This window comes from Myotis yumanensis, unplaced genomic scaffold (genome assembly GCF_028538775.1).
Source record: "Myotis yumanensis isolate MYYU_CA2020_CCGP unplaced genomic scaffold, mMyoYum1.0.hap1 SCAF_3, whole genome shotgun sequence".
Lineage (NCBI taxonomy): Eukaryota > Metazoa > Chordata > Mammalia > Chiroptera > Vespertilionidae > Myotis > Myotis yumanensis.
Window position 1 is genome coordinate 119,470,217 of NW_027223754.1, and position 20,096 is coordinate 119,490,312.

General features: G+C 45.9%; 1 protein-coding gene across 1 annotated transcript in view; it reads left to right on the forward strand.

Annotated features, from left to right (window-relative positions):
• CACNA2D4 (calcium voltage-gated channel auxiliary subunit alpha2delta 4) overlaps nucleotides 1-20,096 on the forward strand; it is a 110,150-nt gene that overhangs the window by 41,507 nt on the left and 48,547 nt on the right. The window contains exons 19-25 of the mRNA XM_070408754.1: nucleotides 490-551; nucleotides 1,256-1,323; nucleotides 3,536-3,581; nucleotides 3,682-3,779; nucleotides 5,267-5,360; nucleotides 16,518-16,613; nucleotides 18,692-18,819. Of these exons, the coding sequence (XP_070264855.1) occupies nucleotides 490-551; nucleotides 1,256-1,323; nucleotides 3,536-3,581; nucleotides 3,682-3,779; nucleotides 5,267-5,360; nucleotides 16,518-16,613; nucleotides 18,692-18,819 (592 nt within the window). The remainder of the gene's footprint in view (nucleotides 1-489; nucleotides 552-1,255; nucleotides 1,324-3,535; nucleotides 3,582-3,681; nucleotides 3,780-5,266; nucleotides 5,361-16,517; nucleotides 16,614-18,691; nucleotides 18,820-20,096) is intronic.

The following is a 20,096-nucleotide window of genomic DNA, read 5'->3' on the forward strand; positions in this document are numbered from 1 at the left end:
TCAAGAAAGGGAAGGGTTGTGGGTGGTTGGACAGAAGCTTTTAGCACCACCTAGATTTCCTCCAACTGCATAAATATTCCACTCTGGTCCCATATGAAGCCTAGAATCAGTCTACACCCACCCTGTCCAATACAATAGTCACTACCACATTGGTGATCTCAATTTAAATTTTCCTTAACTAAAGTCTGAAGATTCGTTTCCTTATTTGCACATATCAAGGTTCAGTACGATTCATTCCCTGGCCACTTTATGGGACAGCACAGGTCTAGCCCTTGGTCCTTCAGTCAGGCCACCCCCAAAGGCTGCTGGGCCTGCGATGATGAGTCTGCCTGTGGTGTCCAGAGATGAGGCATGCTGGTGCTGGTTAGGGAAGAGGTAAGGAGTGAGAGAAATGGCACAGAGCTGGTGAAACCCCAAGGGCTTTAGGTAAGGAGGTGGGTGGCATGGGGGCCACTCCTCTCCAGCAAACATCTTTGTTTTCTCTTTCAGAAGAGGGTTCTTTTCCTGACCAATGACTACTTCTTCACAGACATCAGTGACACACCTTTCAGGTGAGGACACACGTTTTGTTTGCGGAGTGGAAGGATGAGTAGAACATGAATATCAACAACACAGGGAAGAACTAGGTTTCCTCCAGCAGTATAAATATTTAACTCCAGGTAATATATAGATTAGGAAACAAATAGCCTTTATCTCTGAATTATCTCATTTCTCAATAAAGCATGGCTTCCAGCCCTGACTGCTCATTAGAATTCCTGAGGAATTTTATAAAATTGCCAATGTCCAGGCCCCATCCAAACCAATTTACTCAGAATTCCTAGGATGGGGCCCAGACACTAGTGTCTTTTAAAGCTCTCTCGGTGATTCAGATATTGGGCCAAGGTTCAAAAGCAATGTTCTGCCAGGAGAGAGATGAAGGCATCATGGGATTCACCAGTTGGGAAAGGACTCTTCTATGTGGGGAGCCCTGTGAGACCTAGAGACTTTTCCACATTTCAGCGGGTTCCCGAGAGGTTCAGGGTGTAACTTGATTAAAATGAGTGCTGAGGAGAATCTTTGGCCTGTAGGATTTCCTGGACCTTTTCAGGAAGAAAGGCTGATGTAAAAATAGAAGTGCTGCCTCAGTCCTGAGGGAAGCAAGGGGCTTGGATGTGGACAGCTCGTGCACTTAGAGCTGGTGAAGGGCAGGACATGGACCGAACGTTGACTTGCACTTGCTGTTGATGAGGACCTGGGTTCTCTGCTCTCCCCACAGCCTGGGAGTGGTGCTGTCCCAGGGCCACGGCGAACACATCCTCCTGGGGAACACATCTGTGGAAGAAGGTGGGTCGGCGCCACGTACAGATGACAGTTTAGAGGGGAAAGTGGATGCTCCTGGGATACTGAGCAGGACCAACTGGAGCCAGAGCTGGTCTGACAGGCTCCGGGTCCTGGTCTCGAGGGCAGACTATCAGAGCCGGGCTACAGGGAGGACGGTCTGTGTGTCCGGGCACCCTGGGTGAGCAGCATCTGCCAGTCGGCCATCAAAACCGACAGAGCCTCAGGTGTGCCAACTTCGCACTGCCAGGTCCTGGGAGGCGTTGCTGGGCCAGAGGGCCGAGCCTCCAAGGGATGTGTTTCTCTGAACAAAGCTGAATTTAACCTGTCGGAAGACTGCGGAAGGCATGAGAAAGGAGGCTGGGAAGAGTGAGGAAGCGAATCTGTAGCCATTTGCTTGGGCTGCTGTACAAAGTGCCACAAACTGGGTGGCCCCGACAACAGAAAGTATTCCCTCACAGTTCTGCCGGCCAGGCTGCCTCCAACGCCCCTTCCAGCTCCTGGTCCCCACGTCCTTGGCTTGCACTGCAGCTCTTCCATGTTTCCTCCATCATCACATGGCTTCTCCCCTGGTGTGTCTCTATTTTCCCTTCCTATGAGGACACCAGGCACCTCATTGTAACTTGAATACATCTGCCAAGACCCTATTGCCATATCAGATCACCTTCACAGGTATTGGGGGTTAAGACTTCAACATATCATTTTGAAGGACACAATGCAACCCATAAAGGGAGCTCATGGGAAGTGAACCTGACAAGAATGGCGGGAGATGGCGGGGAGTATGGCAGAGAAGGGCCCACCCTCTCTAACGCAACCTGCTCATGACTGGCAGCTGCCTGGGCACCTTGAGAGAACAAAACCCATATCCAGGGCTCAGGGCGTCCTTGAGAGATGTGGTCACAGCCCTATTCAAAGCCCATATTCTGTCCATTCCCCTTTACCATCCCTTGAATGTACCTGTCTCTCCTCTCTGCCACGGCAACTATCACCTCTCTCCCAGGTAGCCATAGCCGCCTCCAGCGGGTCTCCTGCCTCTTCCTTTCTTTGAACTTCTTTCCGCCAGAGGGAACTTTCTAGAAATGCCAAATTGGATTTTGTTGCTGCTAAAGGACCTTCCTTGGCCTTCTGCTTTTTCTCATTTCCCCACACACTAGGCTTCAAGTCTTCCCATCACTGCACTCTCCTCTGAAATGTTCTCCTCTCCAGCCCCACCCTCTGATCCCAGCTAACTCGGACCCACTCCTCAGGCCCAGTGCACACCTCACTTTCCCAGGAGCCTCCCAGGACCCCTATCCACACCCAGACTCCTCTGGATTCCAGGATCTACTGTATCACGGATATTGACCCCGACCAGCTGTGTGCTCCCACATCCCCTGAATTCGCCCTTTCACAGCCTGTGTCCTGACGCTGGAACACTCCTTCCGTTTTCCCCCCGGCCCCAAAACAAACTTCCCTGCCCGCGGTGTCTTCCTCCTCCCTGTTCTCTTCTTCCTCTCCCAGATATCCCATCTCACTGCTGTAGGGATGGGTGCCCTCCATCACCCACTGCAGTGGGTTAGACCAGCCAGTGATCCAGGGGCTTAAAGTCAACTGGGCTTCCTGTGGGGACAGGAGTGTCACCCTTTGACTGTTTGCCTGCGTCTATGTCAGCCTAGAACCTCTTTTAGTGAAGCCGCTCATGCCCCCTTGGTGTTGCCATCATCCTTGCATTCAATTTGACGAACCTCAATTTGAGCACCTATTTATTTTTGAGCACTGAGGGTGCTCAGTGGGGTGCTTTTCATTCATTCATTCAATCAACAAATGTATGGAGCCCATGTCAGTGTAGGTGCTGTGCTGGGCTGGGCACGAGGCTACAGAGATTACACAGAACAGACATGGCCCACCTCTGGGATCACCTTTTGACTGGCCATTTAGCTCAGTCGGGTACAATGAAGATGAAATCACTGATTTCAAAGTATTAGCTCCTTCAAGGGAGAAGTAATAGTTAGGATTTGGACATGAGGTAATGGGGAGAAAGAACATTTCAGGGAGTGGGGAGCAACACAGACAAAGGCATGGTCTGTGTAAACCCAGCCCAGCCCTATTCTGAGCTGAGAAAAGGAAAAGTAAACCCATCCCTTCCCTGAAGAAGCTTCCCAGCAGTTGTTTCTAAACAGTTCTGGTGCACGTCCTCACATGGGGTGAGCGTCCTACTGAGTGTGAGTTCTGGTTGCAGGCCTGCACGACCTGCTGCACCCAGACCTGACCCTGGCCAGCGACTGGTAGGTGGGGAAGTCAATGCACTTGAGGAGGAGAAGGCGGGAGGGAGGGAGGAAGAGGGGCAGGATTTTCTGAGGTAACTTTGACTCCTCTGGATTCCAGGATCTACTGTATCACGGATATTGACCCCGACCACCGGAAGCTCAGCCAGCGGAAGGCTATGGTCCGCTTTCTGACAGGGGAGGACCCAGACCTGGAGTGTGCGTGTTGCCCGCCCATGAGGGCTTCCCTCTGGGACCCTGCAGCTCAGGACTTTGCAGCAAGGGAGGGCTGGGGCTAGGGGAGGGCTGCCAGGTAGCTCTATCTGGGGAACTCACTGATGGCCTAGGAGGACAGGGAGACTTCCCAAGACAAAGCAGAGACAGCCTGATGATTAAGTGCTCCTGGAACGGGGCACATGAGCACATCCCCATGTCAGGGACTGGGATCTCTGCAAACCTCCTTCACCTGAGCACTGTAAGGCTCCGAAGGGACACTCCCACAGTGTAAAGGCATCCACCTAGCCATCAGATCTGTCTCCCCACCACCTAGCAGTGGGCCTGGGCCAGCAGCTGACACTCCGTCCTCATCTCTGCAGAGGAGAGCATTTGACCAGACAGCCTCTCACAGCCTGTGTCTGTGAGTGTTTTCTAGCACCTGGTTCTCAGACTAACCTTAAGTTCCCCTCCACTAACTCAACTGTGAAATTACACACCCTCAACATGGTACTTCTTCTTTCTCTTTGGAAGAAGGAGCAGGTCATTTTGTCACATGTCACCAGCAAGAGAAGACTCCCCTTTCTATGCTGTCCCAACATTCATTCCATGAACAATCTGTACTGAGCATGTCCTCTGTGCCAGGCCTGGAGCAGGCACTGAAGCTAGAGATGCCCCAACCAGGCAAGGCCCTTGCTCTCAGGGAGCTCATAATCTCGTGGGGAAACCACGCGATGAAGAAGCAAGCCTGCGTGTGTAGGTGTAGATTGTTACAGATTGTGCTGTACAGGAAAAGATGGGGCCTGCTGCAAACAAGGGGTCAGGGAGGGCCACCTCTGTCAGCCAGTGTCACTTACCACCCAAGTGGTTCATGGGTACAGGGCGATGGTGGTGCTGAAAATGCTGTGGGGCTAGACAGAGGTGATGGCTGCACATCAGTGTGAGTGTACAACGTGCCACTGAATTGCATACTTTAAATTCGTTGAGTTTATGTTACATGAATTCCGCCGCCATAAAAGTAAATACCAAAGAGAGTGAGGGAAAAGAGAGCCACCATGAAAGAGCATCCTGGCCAAGGGAAGAGCCTATGTGGAGACTCTCAGCAAATCCAAATTCACGGAACTGCCAAGGCCAGCGAGTGTGAGGGCAATGGCCAAGGAGCAGAGGGATGGGAGTTGAGATGGAGGGCGGGCTGCGCACCAACGAAGTCTGATGTCGCTGAGGGATTCCATAATTTCACAGAACATTAGAACTGGAAAGAGCCTTGGTGGTCGTTTGGTTCTACTCACATGTTGTCTGGGGTTGAGGAAATGAAGGCTGGGAGAGGTGCAGCGACTTCCTCAAATTCACGTAGGTAATTTTACACGCTCTGGACACATGTTTATGAGGCACATCTTGTTCCTTGAAGGTCAGGATTTTCAAAAGGGCAGGTGAGCTGTGCTTATAATCATGGGGGAAATAAGTACATTGGTCTCCTTTGATTTCGCATCCAGGTGACGAGGAGCTGGTGCGGGAGGTACTGTTTGATGCCGTGGTGACAGCCCCCATGGAAGCCTACTGGACAGCGCTGGCTCTCAATGCCTCTGAGTATGTACAGGCTGGGGCTGAGGGCTCCCACAAGGGAAAGAGGTCCTGGCCCCTGCGTTCCCTTGGCTGAGTCAGGGTCCCCCCACCCACCACCCACGAGCTGGCTGGCAGCTTAGCAGATCATCCAAGTCCTTTGGCCTACGATGAACTGTGATGAGGGTGGGAAGACAGGGAGACAGGGAGAGTGAGAGCAACATTCACACAGTCCTAGGTTATGTGGGGGCTTTACAGAGCTTCCGCACACCGCACACCCCTTGGGAGAAACACCCTGAGCAGGTCCCCGGTCACAGAACCAAACCCCCCAGTCCACACTGCAGAAGCCCCATTCTAAGAACCCCTGTCTCAGGGTTGGGATCTCCCTGTGAGAACCCACCACCAAAGTGCCCTGAGGGAGCAGGTCAACAAATCAGTGCCTTGTCTCCAGGAGCTGAGGTCAAGACACCATAAAGTACAAATTTCACCTCCGTGTGTCCCAGCGCCTTAGATTTCCTCACTGTCTCTGCTGACTTTTACCTGGTGCTATTGTGCTTAGCAGACAGATAGAAAGAAGAGATGAATGGTTTGTGTGTTTGGTGGCATGTGTATGTGCATTTGCATGCACATGTGTGTTCACGTGTATGTAAGAGCACATGAGTGTTGGGAGGGGGTAAGATAAGAGGTTAAAAACAGAGTGGGGCCCTGGCAGGGTGGCTCAGTTAGTTGGAACAATGACCTGTAAACCAAAAGGTTGCTGGTTTGATTACCTGTCAGGGCACCTACCTAGGTTGTGGAGTTGGATCCCCTGGTCCAGGGCGTAAGGGAGGCAGCCAATCAATGTATCTCTCATACATCCATGTTTCACTCTCTCTCTTTCTCTCTCTCTCTCTCTCTCTCCCTCCTGCCTCTCTCTCTAAAAAGCAATGAAAACATATCCTCGGGTGGGCCATACCTTGTTCCTGAATAGGAACGAAAATGTCCAATCTCCCTAGACTCTCGATAAATTAATTAATACTGCCCTACTGTAAATACTAATTTTATAGGAACAATCACTTACTTAGAAAAGCGAGATGCATTTTTTATATACCAATAACAAACTATTGAAAAGACAAATTAAGAGACAATCCCATTTATAGTTGCATCAAAAAGAACAAAATACTTAGGAACAAATTTAACCAAAGAGGTAAAAGACTTGCACTCAGAAAACTATATAGTGCTCATGGATTGGAAGAACTAATATCTTTAAACTGTCCATATTACCCAAAACAAGCTACAGATTCAATGCAGTTCCTATCAGAATACCAATGATATTTTTCACGAAACTAGAACAAATAATACTAAAGTTTATTATGGAACCACAAAAGACCCTGAATAGATTCAGCAATACTGAGAAAGAAGAACAAAGTTGGAGGTATCACACTACCCAATATCAAACTATACTACAAGGTTATAGTAATCAAAACATCATGGTACTGGCATAAAAACAGACTCATAAATTAATGGAACAGAATAGAGAGTCTAGAAATAAATTCACACATGTATAGTTAATTAGTCTATGATAAAGGAAGCATGAATAAACTAGTACAATGGTATAAAGACAGTCTCTTCAATAAATGATGTTGGGAAATCAGGACAGATACCTTACAAAAAAATTAAACGAGGCCACTTTCTTACACCATATAAAAAAATAAGCTCAAAGTGGATTAAAGTCTTAAATGTAAGACTTGAAATCATAAAACTCCTAGAAGAAAACATAGGCAATATTCTGACATCACTCTTAGTAATATTTTTTAATATGTTTCCTAGGCCAAAGACAAAACAAAAATAAATGAATGGGACTTACATTAAACTAAAAGGATTTTGCAGTACAAAGGAAAACATTAAAAAAAGAGACAGCCTACTGAATGAAAGAAGATATTTGCAAATGAAATATCTAATAATTAGTTGATATCCAAAATGTATAACAAACTCATACAGCTCAACATAAAAAATAAAATAAAATAAAGACCCAAACAATCCAATTAAAATATAGGCAAAGGCCTTAACTGGTTTGGCTCAGTGGATAGAGCATCAGCCTGCGGGCTGAAAGGTCCCAGGTTCAATTCTGGTCAAGGGCATGTACCTTGGTTGCAGGCACATCCCCAGTAGGAGGTGTGCAGGAGGCAGCTGATCGATGTTTCTAACTCTCTATCTCTCTCCCTTCCTCTCTGTGGAAAATCAATAAAATATATTTAAAAAAAAAAAACACATAGGCAAAGGACATGAATTTCTCCAAAGAGGACATACAGATGGCCAACCGCACATGAAAAGATGCTCAACATCACTAATCATCAGAGAAATGCAAATCAAAACTATAATGAATACTACCGCACACCTGTCAGAATGGCTGTTATCAATAAATCAACAATAACAAGTGTTGTCAAGGATATGGATAAAAGGGAACCCTGGTGTACTATTGGCAAGAGTGCAAACTGGTGCAGCAATCAATATGGAACTTCCTCAAAAAATTAAAAATAGAACTATCATATGACCCAACAATTCCACTTCTGGATGTTTATCCAAAGAAATTGAAAACACTAATTCTAAAAGATGTATACATCCATATATTTATTGCAGCATTTTTTAAAACAATCTGAATGATATTTTATCTTGCATGATTATACAGTATGAATAATTAGCTCACAATCCAAGATAGTTTTATAAGTTTTGTTCTTCAAAATGGTGTTAGTGTTATAGGGCAAAAACAATTACATTTAATTTAACAAAATCAAGAACGATATATTTGACTTGGAGAGTGGGACCCCGCAGATTACAAAGTGGCTCCAAGCAAGCCATTCCTCCACCTCTCCCAGCAAAGGAAATCAAGAGCTAAAAATACCCAGAACACTCAAATGGCACCTAACACACTTTTATGTAAAGGTCAAGCTTGTACATTATTCATCCATGATGCTCAAAAGTGAGAGAACTGAATAGAAAGCTAAAATCTGGAGAATCCTCATTTCCTCCTCTTTGTGGAATACAGTTTTTCTTCAAGTGGGACTGGGACAATCCCTTCACACTCCTTTACTTCCTGGGGCAGGGGTGTTTTACAATATTAAGCCTGATTACATCAATGTCTTGAGACAAGTGCTCCATCATGCTTTCAACAGTTGTTGGTGCATAAAAATCCACCAAGAAATACCCTCCTCTGTTGTGCCACTGGCTGTGGACAGAGATCCGATAGGGAAATGCCCACTCCCCCAGATTCTCCAAGTTCCTCACCATCACCCCGTCCATCAGGGCTTCTATCGTCCACTTCAACGCAGCAGCAGTCTCGAGCCACTATTGCAGCATTATTTATAACTAGAGGCCCATTGCATGAAATTCATGCACTGGTAGGGTCCCTAGCAGTTGCTGGCTGCTCCCTCCCTTCCCCCTGCCGGCCCCACCCCCTGGTCAAACTCCTAGATGAACTCCCAGTTGAGGGGACAATTTGCATACTACACTTTTATTATATAGGATAGTCGAGATATGGAAGCAATCTAGGTGTCCATTTATAGACTAATGGATAAAAAAGATGTGGTACATATATACAATGGAATATTATTCAGCCATAAAAAAGAATGAAAACTTGCCATTTGTGACAACATGGATGGACCTAGAAGGTATTATGCCAAGTGAAATAAGTCAGACAGAGAAAGACAAATATCATATGATTTCACTTATATGTAGGCCCTAAAAAATAAACAAAATGAAAATAAACTAATAGATACAGAGAACAAACTGATGATTGGCAGATAGGAGAGCAAATAGAGGGATGGGCAAAAGAAGTAAAAGGAATTAAGTACAAATTGCCAGTTATGAAAATAGTCATGGGGATGTAAAGTACAGCATAGGAAATATAGTCAGTAGCATTGTAATAACTATACATGGTTCCAGATGAGTACTAACTAGACTTATCGTGGCTACCAGACTTATATAATTCATGTGGTAAGTGAATGCCAAATCACTATGTTGTATATCTGAAGCTAACATAGTATACCAATATAATTGAAAAATAAATTGAAAATAAACATTTGAGCGAGGAAAATGAGAAATATTTCTATATACTCTTATGGAATGATCTTAACAATGGAGAAAAGCCTGTATAATACCCCCACTGTTTACCTAAAACAGGGAAATGCAAATATATTTTCATAGTTATAAACATTTATATACATATTTGTATGTATGTACATATATATATTTTTTAATTGAACAAAAAACAAGTCAAGAAAAAATATTACTTATAGGAAAAGTGAAAGAACAGGGGGATAGAGACAGAGACAGACTCTTCTGAATATGCCTTATTTTCCATATTTGACTTTGGAACTGTGTGAATGCTTTATATCATTATAAAACAAAATTAAATTTTAAAATATAAGCTATAAAAATTGAAAGCAAAGAAAATAAACTTAGCTGTGAATCAAATTCCTGAAATACCGGGTGTCAGCCACTGCAGGATGGTGGAGCAGGTGAACCAGGATGCCAGACCAAGGCAGGGCGCCAGTCACTGTCATCGGGGCAAGCCTCTGGTGGTTACTGAAAATTCTTTGTTCACGCGTGCCACAGTCCCACCCACTGCTCGAACCCTGTGCTGGTGCCCGATGCTGGCCCAGATTGCTCTGTGCCATCAGCGAGTGCGAGCAGCAGCTGCTGGCCCCAATCACCTCTAGGGCTTCTCCACCTTCCCCTGTTCCTGAGGGGTGATCAGGGCAGGCAGCTGTCTTGCACCTGCTGCTGGCGACAGCCCCACTCACTCGCATCTGCCGTCATCGGGGCCAGTGCCGTCAGCGCATGGGAGTGGCGGCAGCAAGAGCAGGGCTGCTGGCAGACAGGGGACAGGGACCACAGCAGGAGGGGTTAGGCGGGGGCACTGAGGATGGCCAGAGACCCACCCCTGTGCCTACCGCAGCCTCTCAGCCCACAGTTCCTTTCAAGGTGCATGAATTTGTGCACTGGTATTACATATATTGTGGAAGAAGCAGCAAAAGATTCACAGCATGAAAAAGGAGATGTATTCAGTGATTCAGGACCAGGGTCTATACCAGCGGTTCTCAACCTGTGGGTCGTGACCCCTTCAGGGGTCAAACTACCCTTTCACAGGGGTCGCCTAAATACATCCTGCATATCAGATATTTACATTATGATTCATAACAGTAGCAAAATTACAGTTATGAAGTAGCAACAAAAATAATTTTATGGTTGGGGGGTCACCACAACATGAGGAACTGTATTAAAGGGTCGCGGCATTAGGAAGGTTGAGAACCACTGGTCTATACTGTATGTATAAAATAAAAGTCTATTAAATTATATATAACTATTATTATTACATACAATAGAACTTATATCCTCAAATGTATATCTTTAAAAAAATTCCTGAAATAACCATACATAGGTGAGTTCTTTCAAGGGACTTGAAAACGTAGAGCTGTAAACACTAAATAAATAAAATCTTAAACTGTGTTCAATCACCATATTGCTAGAAACAATATTGACACTGTTAGTCACAAACTATATTAATTGATAAAGCAATATATAATGTTAATGTAATTAGAAACCAATATTTTCAGCAAAAGAGGAAAGACATACACCTTTTTTAAATCAAAGAAGTTAATATGTTCATGTTGACCAATGTCACCCCAATAAAATTTAATAAAAGTAAATTAAAAGAAGTTAAGTTTAGATGTGATGGAAAATATGAATTGAAAATGTCAGTGGGCTCATGATGTATTTTCTCTGAAAGAAACAAAAGGAGTATCCTAGCTCTGTCCCCTGAAAGGACCAACCTCAGTGAACTATTCAGATCTATATTGTGACCTTTCAATGTCCACATTAAAATGTCCTCATTAAAATGAGTGCGTGGTCCTTGGAGCAAAGTCAGGGCAGGAGCAGGAAATGTACAGAGTTAGCCAGGAGCACCTCCCCCTACCAGGAAGCAAGAAGTCACTGGAGGCTAATGAGGCTGTGCCAGCGGACCCAGCACCACCCTGAAGAGGCTCTCACTGGCCAAAGCAGGGACAATTCGAGCAGCAAAAGTCATAACAATGCAATGGATTAAAACACATTAGATATGTTTAAATTCCTGTGCTCATAATTACACTGGGGTGGGGGGAAGGCCTTATTGGTCATCATTGGAAGATGTAAGGAAACCAACTCATTATTCTAAAAACTGGTAAATACAAGGACTCAATTATTTATCCTGCCTTTCCTGTACAAATTATACCTCAGGATAATCAAATACTGAGGAGGACTATCCCTATTTTGCAACCTCTAGTCAATCAGATAGTGTCTATCTTGATGAAGAATACACCACCTGCCAAAACTTAAGCCAGAATCCAATCAGGCCCCAAGGTCCAATTGCTAGCTTATAAGAAATACAAGGAACAAGAAAACATGCTAAATAACAACGCAGATCACAATCAGCCAAATCCAGAATGCAAAGAACTCTACAGGGCAAATGACCTAGTCCAGCAAATTAATTGCAAGGAAAGAAAAGGAGAGAGGAAGAGAGGAGAGGAAACGTTTAAAGAAACTAAAGAGGACTGCTCATGGGTATGGGGTTTCTCTAGCGATGATGAAAATGTTCTAAAATTGACTGTGGTGAGGGTTCCACAAACCTGAATGCTAAAGAACATTCAATTTTACACTTTAATGAATTGTAATAGTGTGTGAATTACAGTTTAATAAATAACTAAATATCTAGAGAGAGCAAAGACATAACAACCATAGATCCTAGTCAGATTCTGATTTAAACAATTTTTAAAAATGCATGAGGCTATTGGATTATTTAATGGCATTAAAGAATTGTGAGGGGCCCTGACCGGTTTGGCTCAGTGGATAGAGCATCAGCCTGCGGACTGAAGGGTCCCAGGTTCGATTTCGATCAAGGGCATGTACCTTGTTTGCGGGCACATCCCCAGTTGGGGGTGTGCAGGAGGCAGCTGATCAATGTTTCTCTCTCATCAATGTTTCTAACTCTCTATCCCTCTCCCTTCCTCTCTGTAAAAAATCAATAAAATATATTTTTAAAAAAAGAATTGTGAGGAGGTTTTAGGTGAGATAATGGCATTGAGGATTTTTATTCCTTATATTTTAATGATAGAAATTATTTACCAATGAAATTATTTCTTGGATTTGCTTCAAAATAATCTAGTTGAGGGGCTTGGGAGGATGTACAAGAAACAAGATTGACATGGGTGTAATTGTTGAAGCTGAGTTATGGTGCAGAAGTCTCATCAGACTGTTCTCTCTACTTTTGAATAGATAAATGCATTGAGAAGCTTTTTAAAGATATACAGGTGCTTAGGCCTCACCCCCAGAGATTCTGGTCTCTACAATACTGGAGGGGATAGGCCCCATGTGCACCTCCAGACCCTTTCCTCAGAGCTTTTCCCGTGGAGACCAAGTGTTTTAATCCAGCACCAGGTATTATCAGGTGACAGTGTATGGTACAGCCTTCATCAAAGGATTCCATTAGGGAAACCCCAACAGCCACACAGCTGAGCTTTGATAAAAAAAAATATATATGCTTCCCCTTGTCAATGCTTTAGGTATTGTCTACCTGATACACTCACCAAAAACACTAATCCAGGCACAGAGAGAAATTGGGTAATAGTCTGCAATAAATTGGGTTAGGAGCAAAAATATTAATAAAGTTAGAAGTTATTAAATAAAGCCACACATGACATGCCCACAGCTAATAGCATATTTAAAGGTAAAAAGGTTTAAAAGTTAAAAGCTTTTCTTCTAAGATCAGACACATGACAAAGGTACCCACTCTCCCCACTTTTATTCAACATAGTAGTGGCAGTCCTACCAAACAATTAGGCAAGAAAAAGAAAAGAAAAGGCATTCAAATTGGAAAGGAGGAAGTAAAACTTACTCTATTTGCAGATGACATATTATATTTAGAAAGCCCTAAAGACTCCACACACAAAAACTGATAGAACTAATAAAAAAAAATCAGTAAAGTTTCAGGATATAATATCAACATTACAAAACTCAAATTTTTGGTACACTAATAACAAACTATGAGAAAGAGAAGTTCAGAAAACAATTCCTGCCTGGCTGTGGTAGCTCAGTGGATTAAGCATCATCCCCTGGACCAAAAGGTTCCCAGTTCAATTCCTGGTCAGGGCATATGCCTGGGTTGCAGGCTCGATCCCCAGTAGGGGGTGTGCAAGAGGCAACCGATCAATGATTTTCTCTCTCATCATTGATGTTGTCTCTCTCTCTCTCCCTCTCCCTTCCTCTCTGAAATCAATAAAAATATATTTTTTAAAAAAAAATAAAGCAATTCCATTCACAACTGCATCAAAAAATAAAATACTTACGGGAAAAAATTAACCAGGGAGGTGAAAGACCTGTACACTGAAAACTATAAAATATTGAAGAAAGAAATTAAAGACACAAATAAATGGAAAGATATTCCATATCCACGGATTGGAAGAATTTATATTGTTAAAATGTCCATACCAGTCAGAGCAATCTAAAGATTCCATGCAATATCTATCAAAATTCCAAGGGCATTTTTCACAGAAATGCATAGAATAAACAATCCTAAAATTTTGTATGAAACAACAAAAAACCTCAAATAGCCAAAGCAATCTTAAGAAAGAACAAAGCCAGAGACATCCCACTTTCTGATTTCAAATTATATTACAAAGCTATAGTAATCAAAACAGTATGATATTGGCATACAAACAAACACACAAATCAATGGAACAGACTAGAGAGCCCAGAAATGAGCCCATGCATATACAGTCAATTAATTTATGACAAAGGAGCCAAGAATATATAATGGGGAAAGGATGGTCTGTCTTTCAACAAATGGTGTTGGGAAAACTAGACAGCCACAAGCAAAAGAATGAAATCCGTTCACTATTTTACATCAATCACAAAAATCAACTCACAATGTATTAAACAGCTGTGGCCAGTGTGGCTTAATTGGTTGAGCATCAACCCATGCACGGAGAGGCCACAAGTACAGGAGGCAGCAAATTGATGTTTCTCTCTCTCCCTCTCCTTTCCTCTCTCTTTCTCAAATCAACAAAAGCACATTGTTTTAAAAATGCATTAAATATTTTGAACATAATATTTGAAACTGCAAAGCTCCTAGAGGAAAAGGATAGGGGGTAAATCCCTTGACATCAAGCAAAGGAAACGAAAGCAAAAATAAACAAGTGGAACTACATGCAACTAAAAAGCTTCTGCACAGCAAAGGAAACAATCACAAAATGAAAAGGTAACCCACTGAATGGAAGAACAAATATATCTGATGAGGGATTAATATGCAAAATAAAGAACTCACAAACTCAATAGCAAAAAAAATTTTTTTGATCTTTTTAAAAGGGCAGAAGATCTGAATAGACATCTTTCCAAAGTTGTACAAATGGCCAGTAGGTACATGAAAGATGCTCAACATCACTATTCATCAGGAAGAAGTCAACCAAAACCACATGAGGTATCACCTGTTAGAATGTCACCAAAAAGACAAGAGAGTGTTGGCATTGTTGATGGTGTAGACCAGTGATGGCGAACCTTTTGAGCTCGGCGTGTCAGCATTTTGAAAAACCCTAACTTAACTCTGGTGCCGTGTCACATATAGAAATTTTTTTATATTTGCAACCATAGTAAAACAAAGACTTATATTTTTGATATTTATTTTATATATTTAAGTGCCATTTAACAGAGAAAAATCAACCAAAAAAATGAGTTCGTGTGTCACCTCTGACACGCGTGTCATAGGTTCGCCATTACTGGTGTAGACCCTGAGAAAAGATACCTACAAGAAGGGCTCGTGGTGTGGTTAACTGGGCTCAAATTTTTAAAAAACACCAGACTAGCAGCTAAGTGAAATACGCCAGACACGTGCAATCTTTAGGGGAAAAGGGGGGGGGACTAAAACAGAGCAGAAAAGTGGTTGCTGAGCAGTGGGGAAACGGAGAGGTGGTGAAGTGTACCGATTTTCAGTTTTCAGGTGAACAAGGTCTGCGGATCTGGTGTGACACATGGTGACTACAGTGATGACACTGTGTTGTATAACTGAAATTTGCTAAGAGGGTAGAATTGAATGCTCTCTCACACACAGAATAGATAAATGTATGAGGTGATGGATGTGTTAGTTAACTGAGTGGGAGGGTCCTTTCACAATGCAGACATACAGCAAACCCAGACAATGTATGCTTAAAATGCCTTACAATTTTATGTCAATTATACCTCAGTAAGCTGAAATTAAATGAAGAAAGAGGTGATGACTGCCCCCTGGTGCATCGTCATAACGATATGGCTTTGAGACCATGAAAAAAATTAGTTCCACTCCAGCTGGCTAACGGATTTTTTCCAATCTGTTGGCAAGGTCATGAAGTCCAGCAGGATCACTTAGGTGAGGTAGTCAGAGTCCGCTACTCCTCCTTTCACATTTCATAATAAGGTGATTATGTGGAAAGGGCTTTGAAACAGTGAGGTGCTGTGTATGCGCTGGTCAGGAGAAGTTACTATCCCTTTGGTCCCAGGGCAAAAATCCCTCTTCCCAAGCTCCCTCTGGCTTCCAGAGCCAACTCCCCCAAAAGCTGAGTGGATGAATCAGGAGCTAGATCTGAAGAAGCAGAGGACAAGGGGACCCCATTATTAAAGGGGATGCGGGCCCTGGCTGGTGTCGCTCAGCGATTAGAGTGTCAGCCCGCACATGGAAGGGCCAGGCATTCGATTCCAAGTCAAGAGAATGTACCCGTGTTGTAGCTTCAACCCTGCCCTGGTTGGGATGCCAATCAATGTGTCTCTCTCACATTGATGTTTCTCTCTCTCTCTCTCTCTCCCTCCCTCCCTCCTTCCTTCCCTCCCTCCCCCCCTCGCCCCCACCCTTCCACTATTTCTAAAAATCAATAGAAAAAATATCCTCAGGTGAGGATTTAAAAAATTTTATAAATAAATAAATAAAGGGGCTGCCTCCCAGGAGAGCCCCACCCCCAGCCAGAAGGGCCAGGGGCGTGCTGCCTTACCCTTTCCAATGGCCTGTCAGAGACGTAGCAAATAACTCAGATGGACTGGACTGATAGGAACTGTGGGTTCACCCTGAGGCCTCTTCCTTGCTCCCCGTGCCCTCCTCCTGGACCTGCCACCCTGCTGCGTGTGGTGCCACCTGCTCTGTCTGCCTCACAGGGAGTCGGAGCGCGTGGCGGACATGGCCTTCCTGGGCACCCGGGCCGGCCTCCTCAGAAGCAGCTTGTTTGTGGGCTCGGAGAAGGTCTCCAACAAGTGAGTGTGCCGGGGCGGGAGTGGGGTCCCTGTAGGGTGCTCCCGGGCGTGTGTGCTAGCAGGGCACGTGTGAACTCCTGAAGTGAGAGGAGGGTGGAAGGTTGGGGCTTATGGAGTGGGAGGTCAGAAAAGTAACCCTTCCCCCCAGGCTCGGACTCATCCTGGAGGTGCCCCCGGAGAGGAGGGAGGGCAGCCCAGGGGGCAAGAGAGCCCCCGAGACTGTGAAGTAGGGAGGGTTAGTCAGAGGTTCGCTTCCACAGAAGGAAACCCAGAAATTGTTTTCCCCCTGGGGCAGGTCTCCGTGTGACAAGCTAACTCTTCTGGCTGCATCCCCTCCTTTCTTGACACTTCCCCATCCCCTAAGCCAGCAAGTCTCAACTGCAGGCAATTTGCACCCGCCCGACCCCAGGGCCGTTGGGTAATGTCTAGAGACCTTTGGGTTGCAGTAGCTGGAGGGGTGTTGTCACTGGCATCTAGTGGTGGAGGCCAGGGATGCTGCTAACCCTCCTGCAGAGCGCAGGGCAGCCCCTGGCAGCGTGTCAGTCGTGCTGAGGCTGGGAAGCCCTGCTCCAAGCAAAGCCCAGCTTTGCTGCCCAGGGACCGGCCAGCCCACTGTCCTCCCTGCCGAGTGCTGCAAAGGGGGAGTGGGAGCCCAGGGAGGGGTCTGGAAGGGAGGGGGCTGAGCAGAGCCACCTGAGCTCTGCAAACCACCAGGCTCAAGTAGGTAGGGGGGCCACCGGGCATCTGGAGGAGAAGAACCCAGGGGCTCCTGAGCAGACTTGACCCCGTCCTCACCTCCCACCCACTGGCTGTTCCTCTTGCTAAATCCAAGCGCACTCAGCTATGGCGCGCCATCTTGAGCCTCCTCCCGCGCTCTGTGTCAGGTCCCTGCTTGCCGGAAAGCTGAGGCTTTCTAGGAAAACAAATGAAGTTGCTCTCCCCTCTCCCCACCTCCCCTTACTCCCTCAGAAGTGGAAACAGAGGGAAGCATGCTGCCTTCTACCCTTTCCCATGGCTGTCAGAGACGTAGCAGATAACTCAGATGAAGGACTGATAGGTAAACTGTGGGTTCACTCTGAGGCCTCAAACAGCGTGGGAAACTTTCCTCCCCAAGCTTACTGCCCTCTCATACTTCCCCATCCCTTAAACTTCACCCCAATCGAAAATCACACAGGTCTTTGGCCAAGGTTGGACAAGTGAACCCTGTCCGACGGTGTGAAGGGAGAAAGCATCCTGGCACTTCCTGCGCCTCCTTCTACGTCTCCCGGGAATGGCAGGGGGAGACCTCACACAGAGAGGCCTTCCTGAGTGATGAGCCAGCCACCATGACCGGCCTCACATGCACTGCACAACCCCAGGGGCTCCCCGCACCCAAGCCGGGATGTGACTGGCAGCTAGGAATTGGGCAACAAGGCAGGTCTGCTTCTGGGACATGTGAGCCAGGCAGCCCTAAGGTCCACCTCAGCTCTCCACCTCACGGGTTAGCCACAATGACGTTTTTACACCCCACCGCTTCTCCCTGCCTCCCACTCTGCTTCTGGACCAGTGCTCCCTTCTGCTGGCTGGTGTGTGCTCAGGGAATGCTAAGCCATAATTAGCAAGATAAAGCTGCTCGAAAAGAGAAACCTCATAATGCATTCTAAAGCCTAGAGGCAAGAGCTTTGGAAGTAACCATTTTGGGGGAATTTATGCTCCTGCATTAGCTCAGCGATGAGGTGACTATACAATTTCCATTCAGAAACGCTAATTAGTCAGACAAAAAGAAATTAGACTATATCCAAAAGAAATAAACCCTGCAGGCAAGGCAGTTAAAATAAAAATGGAAAGTATTCTTTCAAAATACAAGCCTCATACCTCTTCTAGCTCCTAATGTGCCATCAGATACAACACATTTGACTCTGGAAGAGGCAAGAATTGCTGGAGACATCGTCTGGGACGCCACCAATTAGCTCGTATTTTCTACCATGAAAACAGAAGGGAGTTGCTCTCTTGGCCCAGCCAAGATAACTGTGTGTGAAAGGAAAGGGATAAACATGTTCCCAGGTATGAAGGGAGGAACCAAATCTCTCTCCTTGCAGGAAGTTCCTGACCCCTGAGGACAAGGCCAGCGTGTTCACCATGGACCACTTCCCCCTGTGGTACCGCCAGGCCGCTGAGCAGCCTGCTGGCAGCTTTGTCTTCAATCTCCGTACCCCAGAGGGGCCAGGTAATCCACACCCCATGCTCCCGGGCCAGGCGGGACCAGGGCATCCCACTCCCTCCTGTGATATAAAGCAGAATGCCCAGACTACCGGGTTCCTTCCTGTTTTCCTCCTGGTGCACAGTAGCGACTTGAGGAAGCTCGCTGGGCCTTGTCACACAGCTGGTCCCTGCGCTGTGTATAGGACGGGTCATCCCATTCTCTGACCAGCAGTCAAAGATGGTGGTTAAAAATCTAGCATGGAACAGAGGAAAGAGATTTGACCAAAAATCTAGAGGAGATGAATTTTAGCCCAAATTCCAAATAGAAGGGTATTGGATGAGTTTCTCTCTAAGATTCTTCTGTTTTTCTAAACATCTGAGTATCTTTGAAAATTCCTTAAACCTCCAGGTGAAAGTAGCACTTTACTTGCTGACGCCACTGCCCCCAAGGCTCTTCCCAAACAGGGAAAGCAGCCTGGGCTCCACTCCCTGGGGTCTCCCATGGCAGCAACACTGAGCTCCTGGCCTGCTCCTCAGAAACACCCCATAAAAGGGGGCGCCTCTCCCTGGCAGGCCACTGGGGGCTTGAAGGGTCGGAGTCAGGGCAGCCAAGGTTGGGCCCCATGGACCAAGCCAGCAACCCCCACTGGTCCAAGGACCAGGAAGGAGCTCAAAGCTGCAGGCACCCAACTCCACCCAGCCCCCACTCTGAAAAATGGCTGCAAAAGGAAAAATGAAGTGACTTTAACAGAGCACCAAGAAAATAGTAGAATGTCTCAACAGAAAGGGACATTGGAAGGCGCACAGCCTCACACTCTTGGTTTCCACGTGAGGAGACCGGCCTACAGAGGCAGAAGGACTGGTCCAGGGCTCCAAGAGCATGGGCAGAGCTAGCGCTCCACTGGGTCACCTCTGGAGCAGCCTAAGCCCAGTGGTGGAGCAAGAGGGCCTAGAAAAATCCACCTCCCCCCGCCCCCTCCAGGCCAGAGTGAGCCCATGAGGAGGGGCAACAGAAGGAGGAAGAGGGCAGAGGACGGAGACATCTGAAAGGAAGGGGCGGGCTGGGAGTCAGTTGGAATGAAGAGTTGCGTTTCCGCTTCAAGATGTCCCCCACCAAACCCTTCCAGCCACCACTTCCATTTCTGGTGGAGAAATGCTGAGGAGGCCCAGGTGCCCTCGGGCTTCCCTGGGTCTGTGCCCTCTGGATGGCATCCTCCCACCTGATGCATCACTACTGTGCTTTACAAACTGCTTCTCCACATGGAACACTCTTATCTGTACAGCCCTCTACAGTGAATGCTG